At 33.9% G+C, this 18511-nt stretch overlaps 3 protein-coding genes and 7 non-coding genes across 11 annotated transcripts; 5 read left to right on the forward strand and 5 right to left on the reverse strand.

Annotated features, from left to right (window-relative positions):
- Window positions 1-1552: 1552 nt before the first annotated feature.
- C16C2.10 lies at window positions 1553-1689 on the reverse strand. Its single transcript, NR_050424.1, has one exon. It is a non-coding gene; the product is annotated as an Unclassified non-coding RNA C16C2.10 (non-coding RNA).
- C16C2.9 lies at window positions 1690-1836 on the forward strand. Its single transcript, NR_050425.1, has one exon. It is a non-coding gene; the product is annotated as an Unclassified non-coding RNA C16C2.9 (non-coding RNA).
- A 2454-nt stretch (window positions 1837-4290) lies between these two features.
- Window positions 4291-4502, reverse strand: C16C2.6. The gene has a single exon (NR_050426.1). It is a non-coding gene; the product is annotated as an Unclassified non-coding RNA C16C2.6 (non-coding RNA).
- C16C2.5 lies at window positions 4317-4574 on the forward strand. Its single transcript, NR_050427.1, has one exon. It is a non-coding gene; the product is annotated as an Unclassified non-coding RNA C16C2.5 (non-coding RNA).
- Window positions 4575-6840: 2266 nt separating this feature from the next.
- On the reverse strand, window positions 6841-6990 carry K02A11.8. The gene has a single exon (NR_050428.1). It is a non-coding gene; the product is annotated as an Unclassified non-coding RNA K02A11.8 (non-coding RNA).
- Window positions 6991-8020: 1030 nt separating this feature from the next.
- On the forward strand, window positions 8021-14351 carry gfi-2 (ANK_REP_REGION domain-containing protein). 2 transcript variants are annotated; one of them, NM_001381135.1, is made up of 7 exons: window positions 8021-8091; window positions 10744-10824; window positions 10875-10965; window positions 11577-12162; window positions 12569-13129; window positions 13173-13314; window positions 13592-14351. In NM_001381135.1, exons 3-7 carry the CDS (start codon window positions 10889-10891, stop codon window positions 13666-13668), a joined length of 1443 nt encoding a protein of 480 aa, NP_001366991.1. In that variant the 5' UTR covers window positions 8021-8091; window positions 10744-10824; window positions 10875-10888; the 3' UTR covers window positions 13669-14351. The 2 variants fall into 2 exon arrangements, with proteins under 2 accessions (NP_001366991.1, NP_001366793.1); NM_001381136.3 differs by having other exon boundaries at window positions 8028-8091; window positions 10744-10826; window positions 13185-13314; window positions 13592-14350.
- K02A11.7 lies at window positions 9708-9856 on the forward strand. The gene has a single exon (NR_050429.1). It is a non-coding gene; the product is annotated as an Unclassified non-coding RNA K02A11.7 (non-coding RNA).
- Window positions 9708-9856, reverse strand: K02A11.10. The gene has a single exon (NR_050430.1). It is a non-coding gene; the product is annotated as an Unclassified non-coding RNA K02A11.10 (non-coding RNA).
- A 62-nt stretch (window positions 14352-14413) lies between the features above and the next one.
- On the forward strand, window positions 14414-16209 carry K02A11.2 (SPOR domain-containing protein). Its single transcript, NM_060188.4, has 5 exons — window positions 14414-14449; window positions 15180-15248; window positions 15293-15715; window positions 16005-16054; window positions 16101-16209. Exons 1-5 carry the CDS (start codon window positions 14447-14449, stop codon window positions 16171-16173), a joined length of 618 nt encoding a protein of 205 aa, NP_492589.2. The 5' UTR covers window positions 14414-14446; the 3' UTR covers window positions 16174-16209.
- endu-1 (Endoribonuclease endu-1) lies at window positions 16172-18128 on the reverse strand. The gene is made up of 7 exons (NM_060189.2): window positions 18058-18128; window positions 17356-17706; window positions 17098-17222; window positions 16948-17055; window positions 16756-16896; window positions 16649-16708; window positions 16172-16317 (listed from the first exon to the last, which is right to left on the reverse strand). Exons 1-7 carry the CDS (start codon window positions 18119-18121, stop codon window positions 16243-16245), a joined length of 924 nt encoding a protein of 307 aa, NP_492590.1. The 5' UTR covers window positions 18122-18128; the 3' UTR covers window positions 16172-16242.
- Between the last annotated feature and the right edge of the window lie 383 nt (window positions 18129-18511).

The raw sequence follows: 18511 nt of genomic DNA on the forward strand, positions 1-18511 counted from the left end.
TCTGCTTTCTTCGCGGGGACAGAGCGCCGCAGGCGCTCTGAATCTAAATTACAGGCAGAGCAGGCCGAAGGCCTGCTATGCCAGTAGGCTTTCACTGCCGGGTCAGAGCGCCGCAGGCGCTCTAAATCTAAATTGTGTACTGCAGGGAGACAATAAATATTTTTAAAACAGTAAAAACAAACACACAGGTTCGAGGCGAAGCCGAGAACCTGCGCCAGCTACCTAATCTGGTAGAGGAAGCAACGCAGGCCGTAGGCCTGCGGTGCGAGACCGAAAACATTGCCAATCGCACGTTCGAGGCGAAGCCGAGAACCCGCGCCAGCTAGCGGACTCGCCCCAACCCCACCTCTACTAGCGGGCCCCATAGAGCCCGCTAGTCAATTTCTTGTCATCGAAACTCTAATCGATGCGCTCAAAATGAAAACGATCGTGCATTATATTATTTTTTATCGCGAAATTGTTAATTTTTCCTACGTTTTAATATTATATGTTAAATACTTCAAAAAAAATGTGGAGAAAAAAGAAGATAAACGCGGAAAATCAATTTTAGGTGACAGAAAAATCAAAACGAAAACTACCGTAACTTAAAGGCGCATGTCTTGTTTACTCGTATGGGTCCCGCCACGATGGCAAATCAGTTTAAACAGATTTCTTCATTTCTGGATTTAATTGAATGGAATTCGTTATTTTCTTTTTGAAATTAAAAAAAAAAGCAAGTTCTGTTTAAATATTTTAAATTAAATAGCTAATAATGAGATAAAAACAATGATAAACGGGAAAAATCTAATTCAGTTGAGAGAGAAATTAAAAACAAAAAGTACCGTAATTTAAAGGTGCATGTCTCGTTTACTCATATGGGTCCCACCACGACGCAAAATCAGTGCAAACAGTTTTTTGTTTTTTGAATTCAATTGAATGGAATTCTTTATTTTCCTCTCTAAATTTCCAATTTTAAGCGATTTTTTTCTATTTTTCCTATTTCTTTTCAACAATATTTCTTACAATAATCGTAACGTCGTTCGATTGCAGAACGTCACACACTTTGATCATGTTTTGTTCGGCGAGAAAAAAAAAACTAGCAATGTTCGCGTTTCAACCTTCAATTTTCTCTGTGACACGTACATTTACTGTAGAATTTATCAGCCCTAATCATACTAAATAGAAATCATGAATTTTTAAAACTATTCTCAGCGCAAAATCAGTTGCTTATAAAATCAGTTGCTTTTCCCAGACCTTTTGTTCTAGAATATATATTTCCCCTTTATTATCGCTATTTTTTGCTCTGTAAATCTATGAAAAAGTATATTTCTATTCTTCCGATGTTCTGAGAATCTGTTTTTAGCTGTAAGTGAAGTTTTAACACTCGAACTGTCCTCTAGTATAATCATATTCCTCTTGTATAGGTAATCCATTGTTGCCCACATACATATAACTACTAGTGAATATCTCAAAATTCAATACATCTATAAAATAGTGAGTCATTTTCGCTCCTTGCGAACTGTTGTATCTACCTGTCGTTTAATATCTCTGTGTCTCTCTTAAATTTATATTATTCCCTATTCATCGTGTTCGATTACTTTCTTCTCAATCGGCCTCCCCCCAAGAGGGTCGCCGTCTCGTACAGGAGACTCGAACAACAGTGACTATACGCCATGAAGAGAAAGCAGACCCAACGAGAGACTCCTTACGGTTCCCCGGCCCGACTACTCACCTTTTCGTACCAGAGGACTGTCTCCTCTTTCTCTGTGACTATCGGATTTGTGTGCACTCTAGTGGATTCTTTCATTGTCGAGTCAAACCAAATAGCCATGGGCGATTCGCGCAAATTTCCTCCCTCTACATGTCTATCCTCTCCTTCCGTTCTCCAGATTTTCTAGTTTGAATCTGCCACGTGGATTCTCAATTTATTTTTGAGATTCGATTTTTGATTCATCCGACAAACCTAATTTCTTATACTTTTTTTTCTATTTTCTTTTATCCAATTTTTCAATGGTAAACAAGTGAAGCGTGTCAATTATGGGATGGCTTTCACATACACACAAAAACACTTTAAAAAAAGAAAACGAGAAATAGATGTCTCGCCCGGATATGTAACAACTATGATGATGATCATCATCGCTCGTGACTATTATTACTATTATGATTTCCCTTGTTTTCATACATACATAGTTACAACTATTATAGGTATACTTTTCAATCGATGACACGGTTTTGACATAGTTCACTGGCGACACCCGATCTCAAGGTCGATAGATTATAGGTGTGGTTGTTGGGTTAAGGTTCCCAACTACTACCATATATCATTCATTTTGCAAGAAGTTTTTACATGTTTCCTCACTTCTTATTTCTCTAAAAATTCCTATTTACGGATGTGTTCTTCTTGAAACAACCGGTTAGGTTTTGATTCATCGTAATCCCAATTACTTTGATGATTCCCATCATTGAGGGCCTCGGAACACCTTGTCATAGTATCGTTGTGAAAAGAGAAAACAACCAAATTAGTTGGAATAAAAAATATAACAGGATGAAAAAATCTGCGGATTGGAAGGAAATCATTGATTCGAAACTTCGCGTAGGCTATATTTGACAAGGTGGAAACCAGGTTTTCATTTTTGAAAATTTAGATTTTAAGAAAATTAGCGATCTTCAAGATTCACATTGATATTTAACTGCATTGGTTTGAAAAGAAAATCATAGGAATTACGCAAATCTCTTCAGTGTTTCCACTCAACTGTATCTAACAATATTATAATTTTTCAGTTTCTAGACGAACATAGTGTTCATATAAATGCGACGAAAAAGGTAATGTGAATATATCTGCGTCTCTTATAATTCCACACTCTATTCTCATGCTTTGCTTCTTCAGCCTCTCAAGCTCCGTCCATCGACACAATTCATTCACTTATTCGCTTCCACACACACAACAAACCTAACCTCGCTATCCCGTCCCTTCACTGCATCTTGCTTTTTAGGCATTTTTTCTCACCCTGCGTCTCTTCATCATAAAGTGTTATTTTATTCCAGAGAAAAAGTCTGAAAAAAGAAGAAGTACGTCAACAAATATAAAAATGTACGGGGAGAACATCTTCTCCTTTTTCTTTATTCGAAGATATTCGGCAGAAAATTACACGGTGTCTCTCTTGTCTGTTTCCGTAAAGGACGTCTTTAACTTTTTTTTCTTCTCAATTCTTCTTTTATCCGCTTCATTCGCAGTTTCCGATATTTACCAACAATATCCATTTCACTCTTGTCGACTCAATTTGTTCCGTTCTTGTTCCGTTCTCATAGACCAATATTTTCACTCTCTCACATCTAAATCTCGTAAATTGAGTTTTGATTTTCGTTTTAATCAAGCAAAAACGAACGAAAAGAGGCAATTATCCAATATTAAGTGAACCGAACCAACATATTTCCAATACAGTATCCATTCTTACCTAAAAACTTGAAAAATGGAATTTTTCTCATTCACATCTTAGTTTTGGCCGTTCACCACCACCCCCACATAAGATGTTTTTCACATCGTTTTCTGGTGCCCTTTTCCAGAAGCGACCTCTCTTTTTTCTCGGGGATTATCCGCCCACAGATGGCAATTGTGTTTCTTGCAAATCTCGTTTGAGATTTTGAGTCTACAAACATCCTTCTTTTTTTCCATAAAAATTCCTTACCATTTCTTTTTAAACATGAATCTTACATGATAACACAGCAGTCAAAAAAACTATTTCACATTGAATATAGTTTGTCTTCGAAAATTGAATTGACGTCATATTTGTTAATCCTATCAACTTGTTAGATCTTAACTACGGTCAATCGATTTCTGTGATTGTTTGCGTTTCTTCTCATAAACACCGTTCTCTCGAACATCCGAACTCAAACCGATTCGTTTCGTTTTCGAACACCGAGTGCACAGAAGCCCAATTGGTGAAAACGATAGATCACATTAATTTAGGAGAGTACCAGAAAGATTTGATTGTTTGTTTGTTTTGACGGGACGGGTGGGAACGAAAATGCAGAGGCACATATAAATTTGGAACCATCTAGGCGCATAGGTTGGTACGAAGACAGCAATAAAGGTTTTTCTCATTTTTAATTCGGAATATCATCGGCATACTTCCTAAATAGTTGTGTTAGCGTTTATAAAATTGTAGCTGAGAATTTCTGTAATTCAGTGCCATTTGGAAAGTAATCGGTAGACTTGCAATAATTTACTGGGACTGATAAGGATGTTCAAAGACTAATCCAAGCTCAAGTAGTTTTCTGCTTCTTCCTCTTGCACTTTGTTTGCCTGCCATTGAGGCAAAACTGTGCGTTGGAATTTCTGTGTTGCATTTTTCATTTTGCTCTCCTGCGCGAGCGGCCACTTCTTCCTCCTCCTCCTCCTGCTTTTCACCCACCTTTTCCAAAGGTCGTCAAGAAATGGGAGAGATGAAGAGAGAAACAAGAGAGAGTTGTGGAAAATACAGCGAACACAGACGCAGACTGATCAATCATAGACTTCCTCGGGGGGTCTTTCCGAAAGACCACCATCAACACCACTACCGGCCGTTAATTATTATGCTTCCGGTATCTGGTGACCCTCTGGTGGTGAATATGACACACGTCATTTCTAAATTGTGTCAATGGTTCCTTTTTACCGGACAACAATTCATTTGCATTGTCCTGATAGGAAACATCATGAATATTTATCTATGTTTATGTAGTTATATATTCTACATGTATCAGAGATAATCTAGATAATTGTATTGGACACAGTTGAAATTCTAATTAAGAATACAGTTTTGAAATTTTTTAATTTTTCCCAGAGAACTTGATATGAGATAAAACCAAAAATCATGCGATGCCAGACTATTTCACCTGTTATTGCTATTCTATTTTTGGAAACTTACCTTTATTTCTTTGACGCATATTATTTGTGAATGATCTTTTGAAATGCAATCTGATTCTTATTGATGAAAACTTTAGTTCACAATATCGAAATTTCATTGGAAAAGATACATTTTTTGCTCATTTTGTAGCTATTTTCGAAACGAAAAAGTCTACAGAGTCCAAAGAAAATCGGTCTTTCTTATTTATTATTCTAACTGCAAGTACACAAAAGACGCTTGGCAACGTGTTGGAAGAAGCATAAATTGTTTCTACGGAGTTTTGAAAACGCGTCCATGTGGGCAGCACTTTTCTCTGTTCACTTACACACTCTTTGCCAAAAAATGCTCTGACAAAAGAGCAAGATGCTATGTGTGTTTCTCCAGATGAGTAGTTTCGATGGATGGTTTTAATTAAAATCGAACCCTTTTTCTCTCTGCTTTTCTGCATCTTTCACATCTCCACTTGAATTTGTCTTTGCCTTCTGGAGCTCCAAATAGTGAGGAGCTCACAAGTGGCTCCGAGACGATGATGCTCCGTTGGATAATGAAATAGTGTTTCTTGTGTTGCTTTAGCTTCAATATTTCATATGTCATACTAAATTCTAAGAGATTTTACATTAAAAAAAGAAAAGAAATTATATATATTTTTTCCTTCAAAAGTGACTCATCGAGTTACTTTGTCTCAATTCGAGGAAAATTTTCGAAAGAGTTTGATGAGGAATTTTAATGAGAACTTTGCCGGAAAAGTGACATGAATAGCCTCATCGTCCATGTTTTCCAGCACATTTCGGAAATGCAGAAAACAGGAATCGCGTGTGCTTCGGTGTCGAATATCCGTTTCAAATTGGAATTCTGAATTTTCGATCTTCAAATTTCTAACTATAAGTCTGTCGTCGAATAGTGCATTAAAAATCATGTTTCCAAAAAAAGAAGTTGTGACGTTCCAATAACTTTTCCCGTTCCGTTAGTCATTATTTGTTTGTCTTCTCGTTTTGATTTGGCCCTTCGAATGCTCTCTGACTCAACTATAAACTCACATCTCTCATGTGGGCGCTTGCTCGTTCTATCATAAAATTGATAAGGGAAACTATACTGAAAAATGTATGTTTCTAGTTTCTTTTTTTGAATCGAGGCAGATTTTAAAACTCAAATAATAGAAATAGATCATAATGACCCAATATAACTGTAAAAAAGTTTATACAATTTTTTTTTTCAATTTTGCAAAAAAAATTAAATGACACCATTTGGTGAAATCATAGAGTAAAAATCGATATAAACCGTTGTCGGAAAAAACTCCAGAAAACTTTGTGTGGTCTAATCAGCCATTTTAATTTTTTTTTTTGCAAAATCAAAAAAAAGTTACAAATTTTAAAACAGTTATAACCACTAAAAACCCACTATTACTCCTATATGTTACTCCAATTGATTTCAAATAAACTGTCGGATATTCTTCAATTCTGAAACGAGAAAACGTATCCGTCAAAAATCTTATGAATATTCAATGGATTCTCATAATTCATATCTTCTAGTAGTCACATTTCTGCTTTGACGTTTTTTTTTTCAATCGAATAAAAAACTGAACAATGGTTAGAACCTGAATTCTCTAAGTAGGTTAATCGTAATCTTGAAATAAATATTTTCCAATCATTTTTAAGCCACAATTGCTTATCAATCACCATTTTTTCATGAAAATCTCTAATTTCTCTCTCATATAGAATAGTATCTAACTTCCTGTCGAAAAAAGATTCAATCTTTCATGATCACCCCGCTTCTCATGTTATCACGTGTCTACTGATGTTCCAATCAGTTCCCCTCTTCTCAACTTTATTTCTCAATTCAACAAAGGTCAATCTCGTGTCGTCGACGACGTTCTTCTCGTTTTCTCAAGCATCAGAACTACCAGAAATATTATTTTTTTTAGTTTTTTTAAAATCCTTCCATCAATGTCCGTCGTCTCCTTTTCTCCTTCGTTTCTCCTTTTTGATTGTTTTTGCAAACAAGACACGCATGTTCGTCTCAAGAGCCACACCACTACCGCCGGTCGACGCAAGGGAGCTCCCAGAGAGCATTCTTTTTTGTCTTTTCTCCCATCAGCAACAACTTACACCGGTTAAACGCGTTTTTTTGTGCCCCTAAACGGAACTTATTGAAAATCAGAGCTTTAGAGACAAGGGTGTGGTTTTTTTTGAATTTTCTAATAATCGAAAAACGAAAAAGTTTCGATTTTGATTTTAAAAACTTATAAATTCATCATCGATATTTGCAAATTTTCTTTAATTTTTCACAGTTTCTGAAGAAAATGTTATCAAAATCTTGTAAAAGTTTGAATTCATTTGTAAAATTACAAAAAAATTCAAAAAGTGAAATCGAAACATTTTAAGTTATTTTCGGTAACGTCCGAAAAACTGAAAACCCTGAAAAAATATTTTTTTTTTTCGATTTTTCAATAAATTATATCCGAGTGTTAACCTTTTTTGGAGATAAATAAGTTTTTCTGATGAACATTTAAAAAATCTTTTGAAAATTCGTATTTCTTCGTAAATTAAAAAAATTCTGAAAAACCTAAATTCAAATAAATATAATTTCGGTTTTCGAAAATTGCCCTAAAAATTTTTTGTAATTTTTTATTTAAAAAAGTTATTAGTTTTCGAGTTTTTTTTTAAATTTTCTGATCTCAAAAAATCACTCTCAAAACTAAATTTTTCGTGAATAACCTCAAAATGTTGAAAAAAAAAACGTTCAACATTGTTTTTTCAATGTTAAGCAACATATGATGTTCAAACTTTGCTCGAATTTCAGATTTCGCAACAATAAAAACTCTATATAAATATACCGTTGCTCTTACAAACTCTGCGTCTCTTGTCATCATCATTGATCTCTTGAAACTTTTCTTGAATAGCCAATAAGGGAAATCATCCATCTATCGGGAGAGAGTCGTCTCAAATTTCCGGAGGAAAGACCACCTTTTGATATAAACTCTTACTCTCTCTTTCTTTCTTTCTTTTTTCATTTATTTTCTGTTTTTGCTTCATCTTTTTCTCTTTTTCACCTCTTCCTTCATTATTTCTCAATTTATTTGATGAAAAGATCTCATTAAAAATTGGCCGCTTCTAGTTATTTTTTATTTCTAATTTCTTTCTAAATTTCAAAACTTTATTGTTTCAGATTGGCACTTGGAGACATATCGGGGATTTCAAGGGAACGAAAGAAGAAAAGATACATTATATTTGTAAGTTGATTCTCTTTTTAAAATTAAACAAAAAACCATTAAAAATTGAAGAAAAAAAAAAGATAATTTGCGAATTTTTGCTATTTTCGATCTAAAAATACCGTACCCGGTCTTGACAAGAAAATTACTCTTAAATACAAAAGGATGTGCGCCTTTAAAGAGTACTGTAATTTCAAAATTTCGATGCTGTAGAATTTTCATCGATTTTAAAAGCTTTCCTTTAATAAATTTTTTAAAACTAAAATAAAAAACATTAAAGTTAGATTTCAATAAATAAATAAGTAAATTTTTACCCAAAAACCATTAAAAAATTAAAAATTTCGAAGTAACGAAAGTTTGAAACTACAGTACCCTTTAAAGGCTCACATTCATTTGTATTTAGCAAAAATTGTCGTGTTGAGACCAAATGCCGTATTTTAAGCGCAAAATTACGTTTCTCTTTTCTGGTATGCCGTTTCCGATTTAAAACATAATTATTACGAAATTTAAAGTTTGAAAATTAGCTAAAAATAGTCTCAGCCAGAAAAAATCACATATAAACCTGAATATTCAATTATTTATTCTCTTAATTTCCATCTTTATTTCCTTTATTTCCTCCCTACACCCGCTCTCAATCTCCAATAAAAGAATGAGAAAAATGCGGTTTTCATGCCCCCGTATCGATGAAAACTGAATGGAAGGAAACGATGATAAGAGACGGTTTGACATGATAATGATGGCCAATTGATAGGAGAATCAGAGAGAATAAGAATATTCAAGAGAGTAAAGAAATCACACACCCTCAACATTTTCGCATAGAATTGATTAATCGATGAGTTTGCAAATATGAGCATAAATAGGTTAATGTTTCTATTAATTTATAGAAAATTGAGTGTTTAGTGCTCTTTTATTGCTGTGCTCAATTTTTATTTTTCGAAATATATGAAAAATAGCCATTTTTCGGTTTTTTCAGGAATTTTTTAAATTGGAAAATTAATTTACAATGAAACCATAGAAAAATTAAAAATTCGGTGATTAAAAAAAACATTTCTTTAAAATATAGGAAAAATACTGGATGTTGCTGAAATTTCGAATTAAAAAAAAACAAGAAAAATTGAAAATCATTTGTCGTTTTTTTTAATGTTCAAAAGTTAAAATGATTTCCAATATACCGTCCTATCTTTGCTTTTTAAAGATTTTTCTAACTTTAACATTAACATTTTCGAGAATCTATTTCCCTGACGTTTTCTGTACATTTTTTTTTTCGATTTTCCAAACATTAGAAAATCGGGCGAAAGTTTCTAAAAACTAACTATATTTCAAAAAACCTAAATTTTGAGACATTGAAGGCTGAAAAATCAAAAATTCACACCAAAATTCAAACGCATAATTTATCAAACTTAGTTTTTCGACAATTGGATACAATTATTTTTGGTAATTTCAGAAATCCCTTCCTAACTTTATTTACTAGTTTATAGTACTAGTTGTTTGTCTCAATACTTTTAATTGTTTGTTTTTTCGAACTTTGATTGATCTTTTGGCATCTTAAAAAGTCATTTGTCGTTTGAAATGCGATCAAAACACACTTTTATCATTGAATTCTTCTTCCTCTTCTTTTTTTCCATTTTTCCTATTGTCTTTTAAGCTTTATCACTCTATCTCTCTCTTCATTTTCTCAGCTGGCCGGTCCTTGAGCTGTGATCGGTTGTGGCACGTAGACTCCGCCACCATCATCACCGATCGACCAATGTGTGATAGTGGACCCTTTGGAAGTGTTGCATTCAATAAAAGAGAGAGTGAAGAGAGGCAGAGAGATAGCAGTTTTGTGATGAAAGGGATCCCGAGAAGTGTGCAAAGAGAGAAGAAGATGTGATCCGAGTGGTTTTTTGCACGTCCGGTGTCATTTTCGTAAGGTCCCGCGAATTGTTGTTTTAGTATTGAAAATATGTGAATATACTCTTTCTTTATTTCTTTACAAAAAGAAAAAAAATGTCCAATTTTTGTTCAAAAATTCCAAATTTTACTACTAAATAGGATACTGTCTTAAATTTATTTTTGCTAAAATATTATACATGAAAGATAAATTAGGAATATTTGAATGGAAAACGATGAAAATCGTGTAAAGGAACGAGAATTTGACTTTAAACTACTCTTTAAAGGCGCACATCATTTTTGATTTAACAAAAATTTGTCGTGATGACACCGTGTACCGTAGTTTTTGACGCAAAATTTCGCGATTTTGTGAGTTTGGGAGTGCGGGAGCGCGGGATCTAAATTGTTCTACAAGTCTACAGAAGCAGTTTTGATTTTAAAGATTCATTTTTTTTAAATAAACATGGAATTTTATTAAGAGTACTTGATCACTCTGGACTCTTATGGTTTTCAATCATCTCAGTTTCCGTTCTCTCATGATTTCCGGTCATTTTGATCGAAACAAGAAACCTTTTTCCTTTCTCCACTTTTGTTTCCTTCAGCAGCTTCCTTCTCAAATTGTGTATATTTCGGATTGAAATGTACTCTTTCCTTTCTCTTTTCATCTTTTCTCCTCTATATGTTCAGCATCATCATTGTCTTTGATTTGATATGATTCATTGGCGTGCTTTTTGAATATCAATTAATTTTTGCAAAATTTAAGATTTAAAATTTATTTTTCATAACTCTCAATAATTTCAGAAACTTCATCAATATCAATGAATCTGCTTTGGTCTGGCTGAATTCCTTGTCAAGAGTTTAGAACCATTTGAGCTCAGCTCAGTGTGAGTTTCAAGAAAATATAAACAAATTTCATTGTGTTTTTTTTCCAGAAAAAAGTTTAAAAATGGATCACTCGGAGCTCATCGCCGAGCTGCCCGAGATCGAGAGAATGACGGCTCAGGAGAGAATAGCTCTTGCAAGGTTTGTGGATTTTTAATTGAAAAATCAGTTTTTTTGGATTTTCTAAAAATTGATCCAAAAAGGCTGAGAGTATTTTTGAAACTTCTTTTATAAAATAAAATGACGGTCACAAATTTTGCCTTTCTCTGAGCGGCCGAAAGTTAATTTTTATTTAATTATACAATTAAAAATATAATATTGTTAACCTACTTTGCGCATTTCGGTGTTTAAACGGCGGAATTTATTTTATTTTATTTTTTGAGAATTTTCAATAGGTTATCTATTACCCAGATACGAAATTTTGCGATGTCGTACCCAAAAATACGGTACCCAGTCTCCACACAAAATGTTCATTAAATGCAAAAAGTTTATCCCTACTAAGAGTACTTCTATTTCAACCTCTTGTTTCTGCGAAATTCTCATTTTCATTTTTAATACCTAGCAGTAGCCTTGACCCCATGAAAACTTTGAAAAGACAATAAAAATTTCGCAGCAATGAGGAGTTGAGACTACAGTACTCTTTCGAGGCAAAAATCTCAAATTTTCTTTTGTTGCCAGGTTGAGCATACTTGAGAAATAAATATGATGCTACTCCACCTTAAAAAAATAAGTCTAAAATTGAAATATTTCAGAGATCGTCGGCGATTACAACTTCGTCGAAACGATGAACGAGAACGAGCCCTTCCGCCGCCTCGACCGCGACGTCAACGCCTTCATTTTGCAGCTGAAGTAGAATTATTGGAGGCGACGTGTCGAGCGGATTATGCAGAAGTCGAACGGTTACTCAACGATAATGCGAATCCAAATCTTCATAATGATGATGGTTTAACACCTTTACATCAATGTGCCATCGATGATAATCAACAAATTATGTTATTGCTCCTGGAACGCGGTGCAAATGTAAATGCGCAAGACACTGAGCAATGGACACCTCTGCATGCGGCAGCATGTTGTGCTCATATTAATATTGTAAAAATTCTTATTCAAGCTGGTGCCAATTTATTAGCAGTTAATGCAGAAGGTAATATGCCATACGATATATGTGATCATGAAGAAACTCTTGATGTAATTGAAAGTGAAATGGCTGCAAGAGGAATTACACAATCTTATATTGATGAAATGCGTGGTGCACCTGAAAAGGCTATGCTTGATGATATGAAAATGTTACATCAACAAGGACGAGAGCTTGATGCACGAGCACCTGATGGATCAACTTATGTAAGTTTTCAATTTAAAATTTGCAAAAAAAATTACTTGAGAATTTAGTTATTTACATAAGTATATCGTTATTTTGAAATATGGGAAAACTCTGAATTCCTTTATACTTTAAAATAAAAAAGGTCAATTGGTCCAAAATGAAGCACTTCAGCAAAAATTTGAAAATATTTGCAAAAAAAAAAACAGAACTTCTCCTCGAGGAGTACACGAGCTACGTAAATCGACACATGGCTATTTTAGAGGTTTACATGATTTTACGGTCATTCTTCTATTTTCAAATATGAACGCAAATAGAATTATTGTAAAAAATTAAATATTAAATTTTGAAAAATATCGAAAAAAAAGAACCACAAACTATAGTTCGTGATTCTTTTTTCAAAGATGTACATTATTTTAATATTTTCAGCTCCATGTGGCATCTGCAAATGGATATTACGATGTTGCTGCATTTCTTCTCACTTGTTCAGTTTCTCCATTGATCCGAGACAATGATTTCTGGCAACCTGTACACGCAGCCGCATGTTGGGCACAACCAGATCTCATCGAACTTCTGTGTCAGTACGGAGGTGATATTCATGCAAAGACGAAGAACGGCGAAACGCCAATGGATTTATGTGAAGATATGTCAACGAAACAAGTAATATCTCAATTGGTACAAACAGAAGCACGACGACGTAGACTTGCATTCGGAGTTCGTGATTCGAGACGGCAAAGTAAGAAAAGGAAGAAGTTTGAGTCACCACAACAAGGAGCAACAACTGGAGATAATCCATTCTCAGCTCGTGGAGCTATTCGTCGTCAATCATTACGTGATCGAAGTGGTCTTACACCTGCTAGAATTGAAGCACAAAAAGAAGGAGCTGATATTCTTAGAACGTGGTCGAAAGAAGATGTTTCTGCTGATGTACATTCTTCTCAAGGATCTCTTCAACATCAACGAGAATCTCCGAGCAAACGTGTGCTCAAAGTAAGTTGAAAAACTAAAAAAGAGATTGCATCATCTGTGTAAGTATTATTTCCAGAGTTCACAGAATAAACAAGCGAAGCCAATGTCACCGGATGAGTGGCTGAGGAAACTCGAAACAAATGCAGATGACGATTTGGATACAACGCCGAAAAGAAGTGGAAGTACAAGAAGACGACAAAAGAAAGGTGATTTTCTTTTTCCTTAAAAAAAAACTATTTTGATTTTTCTGTGTGCATGATTTCGAAAACCAAAAATCTTTTTTTTTTCTAAAATGAAAAAAAGCGAAAGAATTGTTTTTTTTTGCCAAAAAGAGATGAGAAATATCTTATATAATATCATTCTCCCGGATCGGTACTATAAAAATGTTTTGTTCACTATAAAAGTTAGAAAAAAATCTGGAATCTGAAAATGAAATCAAAAAGACCAATTTGAAAAACCACGAAATTATCATCATTTTTTCAGTTCCAGGAGACATGTCCGATTCCCGAAATGGTGATGTTAGAAGACAAAAGTCAACGTGTTGCTGTGTGATATGCTGAATCTCCGCCCCGATTGTCCAGTTTCCAAATAGGTCCCAAATCACTCCTGGGTACTGAGTACCTTGACGACAAGCACATTTTCAACGTTTTGTCAATGTTCAATGTTTATGTCTAAAAATCTTCTCTTCAATTCAAAAATCAACACAAAAAACCCCAACTAACGTTACCAACTCCCAACAAAATGGATTTCAATTACGGTTACAATCTTCGCTGTCTCTAGTATATTCTGAAATTTTCTTGTTTTTTCTTTCTGTTCATCTAGTTCACTGTGTCCTGTCACTTGTTTTTCCATGTTCTATACGCATTGTATGTCCCCTCAAATCATTTCTCTACTGTGATCGCCGCCTTCTCTCTCCGAACTTTGGTCATTTTCTCTTAAAACGTTTAGTCCCAAATCTATATATTTATATATGTATTTCTTTTATCGAAATGTGTAAGACCTCTTGATATATCCATATTTTCTGCTGATAATTCTAAAACGGTTGTGAACTGTCTAATTGCTTCTTGAAAACCCCCAAAAATCCTTCACCTTTCTCTCTAAATTTCTCCTCACATTTATGACAGAATTTGTTTGTTTTCGAATTTTCTTCTTCCATCAAAAATTATTTTGTTACTTATGTGGATTGATATAGACTTTTACTTTAAAACAAAAGAGTCAATGAATATTTATTCAAAGTTTAAAACGTCCAATACGCGATTACATCGGAAAAAACGACAAAAAAAAGAATTAATTTATTTTCAACTTCCCAAGATTTAAAAATTAGTATTGCTTTTTAACATGGTGAGTATTAGGCCATTTTCGCCGAAGAAATACGGTGCTGGGTCTAGAGACGACAATTTTTTGGTGAATGTGAAAAGGTATGCACCTTTGAAGGGTACTGTAGAGTACTGTAATATATTTCGATAAAACCGTTAAAAAATTTTTTTTAAATTACTTGATCGTCGACGCAATCGCCTGGTTGCTGTCGCCCATCGGACCATCTCTGCATTTCCACTTGGCCCGGTGCCAAAACCTTCGGTCGTGGGTCTCGAAGCGCACGCGATTACGGTAAGGGGCGTGGTTTGAAATATCAAACCTAGAAAATAGCGTTACAAGTCGAAAGCGAGTAAAACTGAACGGTTTTGAACGAAATAAAATGTTAGAAATATCAGAAAAATTAATGGAACAATAATAATATTATTATTGTTAATAATTACTCGATTAGTGTGAGAAATTGGGGCATGTCATAAAAACCCAAATTACGGGTACTAACATAATTTCGGATTATATAATTATTGATTATAAAACTCGTACATAACAATAAACACATAATGTTTTACAAATTATGAGAAAAACCATGAAAAATCGATGAAACATCCGCAAGAACTAGAGTTTGAAACTACAGTACTTTTTAAAGACGCACACCCTTTTTTCCTTCGACATAAGTCTGTCGTTTCGAGTCCCCTGGGTGCCCAGTACCGTATTTTTTACAAAGATTCGCGTCTGGCTTTTATGTCAAATTTTATTTCAGGAGGATTTCTTACAACTTGTTGTGAAATGTTTTCCAATTGCAACATTTATAGTATTCATTACATCATGTGTATGGTAGTTTCTTTATTTCAAAAATGAATTTCTCATTTTCAGACAAGTAAACCACAAAAAACCGAAACAATTTCCTCGTCGCAGTCAGTGACAGAATCATCTGAAGAATCTGAAAAAGAAGCAATAATCATAGAAACGAAGAATCCTTTGATGCTCGATGATGTGATTTCCGAAGACAGAAACGTCGCATGTGGCAACCAGAAAGATTCCAGCAAATCAGCTGAAACTGCAGAAAAGAAAAAAGAAGAATCGAAAGCAGAACAAGAATTCATTTTAGATGAAACCAATCCACATTTTGCATTTCTTCTTGCTGGAGAAAATCGAGATCAAGCTCAAACATTTTTGCATGGAAAAATTGCATATGAGCATTCGAATGCATTTCAGTGGGCAATGAAGAAACGATTGGCTTTTGATGAAGGATGCTGGAAGCACTTGAGCCGCAGAATTGGAGCTATTAGAGCAGAGGTATTACTCAGATTTTGAATACGGTAACCGGTCTCGTAACTAACATAAATGTTTTATACAAGACTGAAAAAAGTGTGTGCACCTTTAAGAAGTACACAAGTTTCAACGTTTCCACTTTATAGTCTTTCTAAACAATGTTTTTTTTTCAAAAGAAATAAACAACAAATAATGGAAACTACAGTACTTCTTAAAGGCGCATATTCTTTTTTGCAGCCATCAAAAAATATTTTTGATCGTTTTTCGAGACAGGGTACTGTGTTTCTGCGGATTTTATAATCAATAATTGCAGGGATTTGAAGTAAGAGTGAATACGCGCCAAGCAAGGGAGAATAAGCAAAAGTCTTTTTTTTAATTGTTTATATTTTCTTACAATGAATAATTTCAGTGCTGATCGTGAAACGAAAATCGATGCAGTATTCAATAAATATGCAAGGGGAAAAAAGAAGAGTGGAGAGTGAACGAATATATTGTTTATCCAAAATGAATATTTATATATTTATCAAACGATAGTATTTATACAGTTTCAATTAATTGAATCGATTTTGAGCTCTACACTGATCAGTTATTCTTCCAGCTGTTGGATAGATACTCCCAATGTACACCTGAAAAAAAAACCTATTATATCGTTATTTTGTGTAATTGTATGTTGTAAAATAGAGAAAATATACAACATTTAAGAAGGTTCTATAATTTTTCAGCAGATATATTCGGCCTATTTAGCATAATTATTTTCGGACTGTTGTTTATCATTTGGGTAAAAAACCTAGTCTCAACTCTACTTGAAACGTTATCTTTCAAATGTTATGTTTTTTTTGTGAAATCTAAAAGTGATCTCCTATAGTTTTTTTTAATAGAAGAAGTTTATTTGAGACGCCTCATTTGGCACAACTACATATATTGGGCATCCGTAATTTTGATTTTTACTTCACAAACCTTATTCTGTTGCATAATTTCAAAACTTGTGATTTGAAGTGGACATCCGTCGAATTCAACCTGCAAATCTTAAATTTATTAGAAAAACTCCAAAAGTCACAACTAACATCACAAGTCTCTCTTCCTCTTCTTGACAAAAAACACATTGTATACAGAGCCATATCAAATTCTGGAGATGTTCCAATTAGAATTGAGCCAGCTCGTTTCAAGAGGCCGTCCCATGTGAATTTTAGTGCAGCCATTATGTTCTGAAAATCAATTAAAAAAGTTTCCAGTTTTCTCACAATGAAAAAACTTACGAATCTTTTTACAGTGAATCCTTTATAATCAAAATTCTCGGTTCGATTATTCTCTAACACGTAGAATCTAACCCAATTATGCATTCCAGAGATTTCACCATTTTTTGCCTAAATATTCACACTATAAATTGAATTCAAATCTTGACTAACTTCTCCAATAAAAACATGTTCAAACCCTGAAGTATCCGGGCGTCCCAAAGCTCTTGAGTAGTGTGAAAACCAAAGTTGTCCAATCCAGAACCGAAATACTTGGGGGCTTGTGGCGATTGGATGACCTGAAATTACAATAAACAAGTTTTTCAATGGTACCAATGGTACCAGTACGTATTGGCCCGATCAACCAGGATTTATGTATTACATAAATTTAAGAAATTTAATATTTTCAATCAACAGAAATAAATTTCTCACCTTTAGCTTTAAACCAATTATATAGTTCCTGCATTGGACGTGACTCTAACACATAGTCCAAAAACTTTCCAACTTCATTTTTCTCTTCAGCTTGGCTAACACGTGGCTCAATAACACCGGTTTGTCGATTGAAATTGTCCATTAAATTAATATAAAGCTCATATGATGGCTTACGAAACAGCGAAGTATCAACCTTTGAAAAAAGTTTCGCTTGTGCTGCATCACTATCATCTCGGGTTACTGTATGTCCTTGATAGTTGAGCTTAATTTGATCGGGACGAGCACGGTTTGTGTCTACTTGACGAAGTTTTTGAGCCATTGCGAGAAGTTCCGAGTTGGATACATCAAATCCTATAAACTAATTTTGAAAAAAAAACTACATTGAACATTTCCAAACAATTTCATTCAAATAGAAATTTATGTTAAAAAATTGAATTCAAATATTTAATACATACAAAATAGCTCATTTCAATAAAAAAAAATCTAATTTTTGAAACAAAAAGATAAAAAAAATAAAACAATTAATGTTTCATTCGAGAGTAAATTTGATTTTTGTAGAAAATTTCAGAAAGTATGGATTTCAAAACCCGACGGAAAGTTCTCACTTGTCATAATGTCAGTCAGTTTTTGAATTCATTCTTAAAATTTTTAACAGAGATGATACTTATTTTCAATTCAATCTAATTTTAAAAAAAAACTCACTCGGGATTTTCTGGCACTGTGCCAACACTGTCAAGATTGAGATAAAAATGAGCACAGAGCACATTTTGTCACTGGAAAAAGTGGAGTGACCGATGGATGTAGAAAAGAAGAAAGAATTGTTGTGAAAGATGCGAACAAGAGATTCGGAGAATTAGAGATACAAAGAGTATATGTTGTGCTGATTTTATCATTTCCACTGACTCATTGGCAACAATCAATTCCTATGAGTTAGAATCTACATAATTTAATTAAAACTAAAAAGTAAGTTTGAAAATCGAGAACAAAAAAATAATCAAAACGTCATTTGAAATCGTTTGACAAGAGGAAACAAATGATTTTTTGTCTTTTTTGTGTAACATTTCACAGAGAAAGATGTCTTGGCAAACATCGGCGGGAGATTCAAAGAAACACATGGCAGGGAAGAAAAATACTTTTTGGAACTTTTTTTCTTGAA

Source organism: Caenorhabditis elegans, chromosome I (assembly GCF_000002985.6).
Source record: "Caenorhabditis elegans chromosome I".
NCBI lineage: Eukaryota > Metazoa > Nematoda > Chromadorea > Rhabditida > Rhabditidae > Caenorhabditis > Caenorhabditis elegans.

Bases quoted from the DNA above. Each gene is read 5' to 3' on its own strand.
- K02A11.2 (NM_060188.4), top strand. The intron at 15,249-15,292 runs GTATGGTAGTTT...TCTCATTTTCAG, and splicing joins TAGTATTCATTACATCATGT to ACAAGTAAACCACAAAAAAC. The intron at 16,055-16,100 runs GTCTTTTTTTTA...GAATAATTTCAG, and splicing joins GCAAGGGAGAATAAGCAAAA to TGCTGATCGTGAAACGAAAA.
- gfi-2 (NM_001381135.1), top strand. From the start codon at position 10,889: ATGGATCACTCGGAGCTCATCGCCGAGCTGCCCGAGATCGAGAGAATG. The intron at 12,163-12,568 runs GTAAGTTTTCAA...TAATATTTTCAG, and splicing joins CACCTGATGGATCAACTTAT to CTCCATGTGGCATCTGCAAA. The intron at 13,315-13,591 runs GTGATTTTCTTT...TCATTTTTTCAG, and splicing joins AAGAAGACGACAAAAGAAAG to TTCCAGGAGACATGTCCGAT.
- endu-1 (NM_060189.2), bottom strand. From the start codon at position 18,121: ATGTGCTCTGTGCTCATTTTTATCTCAATCTTGACAGTGTTGGCACAG. The intron at 17,056-17,097 runs GTTAGTCAAGAT...GTGAATATTTAG, and splicing joins AACATGTTTTTATTGGAGAA to GCAAAAAATGGTGAAATCTC. The intron at 16,897-16,947 runs GTAAGTTTTTTC...ATTGATTTTCAG, and splicing joins GATTCACTGTAAAAAGATTC to AACATAATGGCTGCACTAAA.